Source organism: Quercus suber, unplaced genomic scaffold, assembly GCF_002906115.3.
Source record: "Quercus suber isolate HL8 unplaced genomic scaffold, Cork oak 2.0 scaffold_767, whole genome shotgun sequence".
In the NCBI taxonomy this organism is placed as follows: domain Eukaryota; kingdom Viridiplantae; phylum Streptophyta; class Magnoliopsida; order Fagales; family Fagaceae; genus Quercus; species Quercus suber.
The window spans coordinates 81621-88508 of record NW_027070203.1 but is presented as its reverse complement, the minus strand read 5'-3'; the positions used below and the strand labels follow the sequence as shown (position 1 = coordinate 88508).

Genomic DNA, 6888 nt, shown 5'->3' with positions numbered 1-6888 from the left:
TGTACATAGATCTAGAAATTTTCCATTCACTTTTGGAGTTACAATTGGACCTTGTTTGCTAAATGCAAAAACTAAAGCACATTTTTATATGTTCAAGAGGGCATTGTACTGTACATAGATTTGGAAATTTTCCATTCCCTTTTGGAGCTACAATTGGACCTTGTGCAAACAACATATCAAATTATAAAAGCAAAGTCACTACATCTAGGCAACCAGAGTTGCTGATCTAAATCTTTGAGTGGAGATTGCAAAGTGACAAGTTGAAGAGTTTGTGTGCAATTGTTTCACAGTAGAAGAGTCCATGAATTTTGAGCTATGTGTGGTCACATCAGTAAGTACTACATGAGGTAGCAGTAGATTTGGGGTTAAGTCCATTGTAAAGTCCTCATTTCTATTCGTGAAATGTTGCCTTGAGGATTTTTTAGGTTAAATCATTCTTAGGTTTTTTTACTTTGAAACCACAATTTCAAAAGTGTTCCTAGGTCATCATTCTTGGTGTTCATGTGATTTGTGCTTGTTTGATATTTTAATTATTTTAATCAAGATCATAATTAATTGATTAATTAATTACGTGGTTAAAAGTTGGTTAATTTGGTGATAACAAGGGTTTAAAACCTAAATAGATTTCAATTGGATTTTTAATTTTGCGCCACGTGTCTTATGTAAAATTTTTAATTTTTGTGCCAAATAAGTTATAGTGTAAAACTAGAAGAGTTTATATAACAAAAAAACTATACAAATTCTATGAACCCGAAGAGTTTATATAAAAAATTATATAAATGCTGCAATGTAGAAATTGGATGGTCAAAAAAGCTAAAATCTTTGAATTCTGTCTCTTAAATGGAAACCATGAAATTGTTTATGAAGTTTTAGAGAAAAAAAACAAAGCAAGTAGCTTTGTTATTACCTAAAGGTTTTAGAGAAGCTCGTTGTCTTCACTACGCCACCATTCTCTACCTTAGGTCCCTTCCTTCTCTCTCTAAGTAAATAGTTCTTTATGTTCAATTCTTATCTCTAGATTTGTTTGTTTGTTTCCTTCTTTATCTTTTTTTTTTTCATTGTCACGAAGGTTCATCTCTCTCTCTCTCTCTCTCTCTCTCTCTCTCTCTACAAATTTCCCATTTAGTTTTGATTCTCTTATTTGGAATACAGATGGATTTTTGTCACTTTAGGAATTTTGCAACTTCAACAGTTTAATTTTTATTGATTTTCAGTCCTTTTTATCACCGTTGTTTAATGTTTCTATGCGTGAAAACAAGTTACAAGTTAGTATATATTTAAAGTCAAAACTGAGTGAAAATTAAATTAGATTTTCAATTAGAGTATAATTTTGTGCCACATGTTCATAGAATTTTTTTAATTTTTGGGCCAAGTGAGTTAATAGCGCAAAACCCAAAGAGTCAAAAATAAAATAAAAAGAAAAGGAATGGTTTGGTTTGACTTTGACAAGGAAAAAGAAAGGTTTGGAGAAAATTAAATAAATAACAAAAATAAAATTTATATTTATATTGGACTTAGGCTTCAACTAAGGACTCATTTTCTTCTATAAAAAAAAAAAAACTTAGGTTTCATTCCCATCTAGACCATTAAATCACATACACTACAAATAATAGAAAACTAATATTATTTGTTATGAATATATTTTTTCTTATATAGTATTATTATTATTATACAAATAATGGTTGGACAAACTAAAATTGAGAATTTTAATAACTAATCATATAAACAAATTTATTTATTTTTAATTTTTTTTTTTTTTACATTTGTTTCAAATAAACTTATATTTATTTTATATGTAGCTACTTTATATTTTCAAATGTACAAACATTATATATAAACTTAGTAAAATTTTAATACCCATTTAGTTATGTTTATTTGTAAATGCATCATATGTATAAGCATCGGTTGTAAGCTATTTATTTTACATATAATTTTTTTTCTTATTTTTCTTGATATTTTAGCATATGTTTAAGTTATTCGATATTTCCATTCATTTACAAATTGTTAAGTATTAATGTCAAGACTAAAGAGGTCAACACTAGGCATGGCTGGGTTTCAGCCGAAAGTAGATGGATTCTTTTTTCTAAGGCCGCAATTGACTTTCTAGCAATTGTCCTTAATAAAATTGATAAATAGACTATATTTATAAATAAATAAAAAAGAAGAATTCTTACAAAAATAGTATACAAATCATATGGAAAGGCTCTTTTATTCTTAATAAACATTGCATTGTCACAAAGATAAAGAGATATTCTTCTTCTTTGTTTCATGAAAATTGATCTCGATGAGCTATGTTGCCCATCAAATCAACAATCAAACGATCCAATGAAGAGTGCGAAGATCCACCATCCATCAAAGCTTTCCTACCTTTTTCTTTAATTTCCTTCACGTTCTTCCTTATCTCACTATTGGGGTCCATTACTTCCCTTATTCCTCTCTCTATCTCCATAGCCGTTACAATAATTTGCTTACTTTTACTGTAATCCATTTTAACCTCAGCAGCTAATCTCAACTCTTTCACCATCTCAAAAGCATTAAGTTGTTGTTCAGCATAAATTGGCCAAGCGGCAATAGGCACACCAAACCAAAGGCTCTCCAACGTAGAATTCCACCCACAATGCGACACAAATCCTCCGATTGCTGAGTGGGCCAAGATCGCCACTTGTGGAGCCCAACCAATAACCTTACCAATACCTTGTGTTCGATTGATGAACCCTTGTGGCAGAATTTCCTCAAGGTTTGTGTAATCACTTGGACTTGCAATCCCACCACTTGGTGGTGGCTTGCGTAAGGACCATAGGAAACGACAGCCACTATGCTCTAATGCATATGCTATCTCTTTAACTTGGTCTTTTTCAAAACTTCCCATGCTACCGAAGCATAAGAACACCACTGATGATAGAGGCTGATCATCGAGCCACTTCATGACATCAAAACCATTTTGGGGCTTTTGGGTCTCATGGGTTTCGCCCTTCAGGTTCATTATAGGTCCCACAGGGTAAACTAGTGGTGTTTTGGCATTAAAAAAGGATTTATTGCGAAGGGTTCAAGTTCCATGAATGTATTTATAATAATACCCTTTGTTTCTTTGAACCGTCTTGCTAGGTTAACAAAAAAAAGGGGTTATCTATAAGTCCAGAAGGCAAGACCTTAGCTGGGACTTTGTTGACAAAACTTGGCACAACCAGCTCAGTGTCCGAGTCTTTGTAAGCCAAAATGTCTTGGTTGTGTTCATCATGAAGGGTTTGATTATAAAAAGTGAAACCAAGAGCATTAGCACTCGAGGTGAAGTATATGTATGTAGGGATACCAAATTCATTAGCTACATCTATCATCGGTGTACAGAACATGTCCAAGACAAATGCAGCTACTCGAGATGTATCAGAGCTCGCTCGACAAGAGTAAGCTTGGAAAGAACATCTTTGAGTAGGGGTTTTTGGCTTTCTATAAATGAAAAGAAATTGAAAGAAGTGGTGGGTTCGTCTTCAGTAGGGAGGTCAATGAATTTGATACGATTGCTGATGGAGGAGGAATTAAGTGATTCAATGTAGGCACTAACCTTTGAGTCAGATGGTTGCTTCATTATGAAGATCTTTATCATGAGCCTGTCGTCTCGTTCTGTAAATAGCTTTGCAAGCTCCACCATTGGTATGAGGTGACTAATACTCGGGGTTGGAACGAACATCAACTCCATTGTCTGCTTCACCAGATATTTTTATCAAAACTTCTTCTCTCTGGCCTTTCTTTCTATTGTCGTAGATGTGTATGAAAATGTGCAAAACAATAGAAATACAATGTGTAATTGATATTCAGTTGTAGCTTTTAGTATTAGTTATATAATGTTTCATATCTTGTATAGAGAGAGAAGTGAGGTCATGGCTTTGCTGGCCTTGGCAATGGGATATATATATTTATAGGGCCTGTTTGGGTGATATCAAATTCATATTTTTACATTTTAACAATATATTACATATATTTTCACAAACTTTTTCACTCACACATATTTCAAAAAACTACAAACAACAATTTTCAAACTACTCTACCAAACACTCTCTTAGTCACTTTTGGACCTCAGAAACAGACATTAATTATTATTATTATTATTTTTTAAATAAGGATAATTTAATGATATTTTGGACGGAGAGAGAAGTGAGGTCATTGCTTTGCTGGCCTTGGCAATGGGATATATATATTTATAGTCTCTTCTGGACCTCAGAGGCAGGCATTAATTATTATTATTATTTTTAAAATAAGGATAATTTAATGAAGAGACGAGGAGGAACATTAAATGTACGTTTGGTACACTGAATGTAGATTACATTAGGAATAATAATCTTTATTACTGGGAATAGAAGACATTGTAATGGAATAATTATTATTATTCATTAGTTTGGTTGCTACATATAGAAAACTTGTAAAAGAAAATGTATAAGGAAATTTTACATTTTTGAAAATATATTAATTTTAAAACCTATTATATACCTTAAGGAATAGTTATTACATCCATTTTAAAGAGGAATAGCTATTCTTCAATTTAAAGAATAATTATTCCAATATAATAATTAATTCATGTAATAAAGATGCAGCCAAATGATCGAATTGATATTACACATAAATAACTATTTCGTTACAAGAGTTATTACGGCATACTAAATGTACAGTAACATTTTTAACTCGTTGGAAAAGTCAAATTGCATAGGATACAATTTAATATTTAAATGAGGTAAAGTTTGAATATTAAATGATGTTGACGTTCTTCTAAAAAAAAAAAAAAGATGATGACGTGGGTTGTTGATGACTTGTCATTACTTGTCAAGCACACAAAACAACAAAAAGTTAAAATTAAAATAAAAAGAAACATAAAAGGCCGAAGAAGATGAAGAAACGTATGGCTTGAGCAGGCAAAGAAGAAAAAGCAGCAGCAACAGAAGCTGAAGAGAAGTCGGCCAAATAGATCGCTACAGGCAATGTGGTGGCGACAAGGGCACATAGTGACAAGTCACTAACAACCCGCGTCAACATTTTTTTTTTTTTTGAGAAGAACGTCAACATCATTTAATATTCAAACTCAACCTTTTTTTTTTAATATAATATTATGACTATTTAATACTTATTCGTTTTGTGTGCATTGCCCACACACCATAGCACTACAATGACCATGAGAATTTATTTGTACCCTATTTTAGTATTATTATTATTATTATTATATATATATATATATATACACATGAGACAAGATTTTAGTATAGTATTTAGTTGCTGTTCTTTAAGTATATATACATATACATATATATACATAAGATAAGATTTGGGTATAGTATTTAATTGCTGTTTCTTAAGTTTCTCTTTTAAAATTCTGTTATGTAAATTTTTTTTAATGGGATGAAAGTGTATTTTTTTAATTAAGTAGTCACATGGTTGAATCTTAAGAAGTAAACCTAAGAAACAGCACCTAAGGTACTTTACTTAAATTTTGTCTATATATATATAATATGTATATTCCTGAGAATATTATATATTTTATATAATTAGTATAATGAATTAACATTTTAGCTAGAGGTTAAATTATTAAATAAGATATGAGCCGATAATTTTAAATATTGTAAACAAATCATTTAGGCTTTGACCAATGGATATACAACTAATATATATATTTGATACTTAGCGATAAACTTAAAATGGTACACCGGTATTAACAAGTACCAAAATATATCGTTCTCCTAATCAAACCGAAATGATTTTCGGTACAATATTAACTCCTTTAATTCAAGGAACTCTTCGTGGATTTGAGGTTTACTACCCAGAAGCTAATAGTTTAGTTTTTGTCCATCAAAAGAGCACCGTGTGTTCTTTCTTCAGGCTTCCGCAACGTCAGTTGGTATTAGAGCCTTGATTTATCTTGATTTGATGGCTAATCGACGAGACGGTGACCACCACACTAACGACGTCAACAACGCAGTCCTTACAAGGGCTAAGTTCCTCGAGTTTTGTAAAGATGCTTGTAATGAGAATAAAAAATTTCTTGAAAAGAGTCAGAAAATTATAGGCGAAATGCAAAAGATTGCTACTCTTCTTGGTAGGAAATCATCTCAAAACAAAAATGATTAATATATTCAAAGACGCACTCCTACCTACAAGAAAATTCCATTTTTGGATGGAGATATGTGTAAGTTGGATGTTATTGATTGGCATCTTGATTTGGAATAGTATTTTAATTTTTGAAAGATTTGTGATGAAGAAAATGTGTAGCTTGCATCTAATAAATTAGACGGCGAAGTAGAGGAATGTGGGAAGATATTCAAATTGATTGAAAGCAACGAGGTAAGTATCCAATTCACTCTTTACAAAGAATGAAAAAAGTATTAATTTATTTGTGATTTCCTAATGACTATTATGATATACTATATTATACAAGTGTTAATTATAAATTTGTATATTCATATGAAAAGCAATATGTTCAAAACATGAAAGGTCAACCACAAAACCAAAATTATCACAGCCAAATCCATGTGTCAAGTAAAGGAAAGGGTTTAAAAGTTGACAAGAAGCAACCAATTTCTATAGAAAAAGTTGAAGTAGTTAAAAAAGATCAAGACTTGTAACAAGTTATTGAATTGAAGATTGAAGATACCACTTGTCAAAAGTTGATAAGATGTCAAAGAAAAGAAAGTTGAGTTGATTGTGGATAGTGACAGAAATCAAGAGATGATAATTATTAAGGATATTTTGGAAGATCCAATTGAGGTTAAATATGATGACGAGTCCATCATCCACAACCCCCAGGCTCTGGTTGATTTGTTAAAGATGACTACACAATATGTTGATTTTCTTGGAGTAGAAAATTTTTTATTTAATTGTCAACCCTTTGTTAATTGATGTCACAAATAA

At 31.2% G+C, this 6888-nt stretch overlaps 1 protein-coding gene across 1 annotated transcript; it reads right to left on the bottom strand.

Annotated features, from left to right (window-relative positions):
- Window positions 1-2116: 2116 nt before the first annotated feature.
- On the bottom strand, window positions 2117-3823 carry LOC112010576 (anthocyanidin 3-O-glucosyltransferase 2). Its single transcript, XM_024042924.2, is given in 4 exon segments — window positions 2117-3022; window positions 3025-3119; window positions 3122-3391; window positions 3394-3823. Coding segments are annotated over 4 exon segments (1422 nt in total). The 5' UTR covers window positions 3695-3823; the 3' UTR covers window positions 2117-2266.
- Between the last annotated feature and the right edge of the window lie 3065 nt (window positions 3824-6888).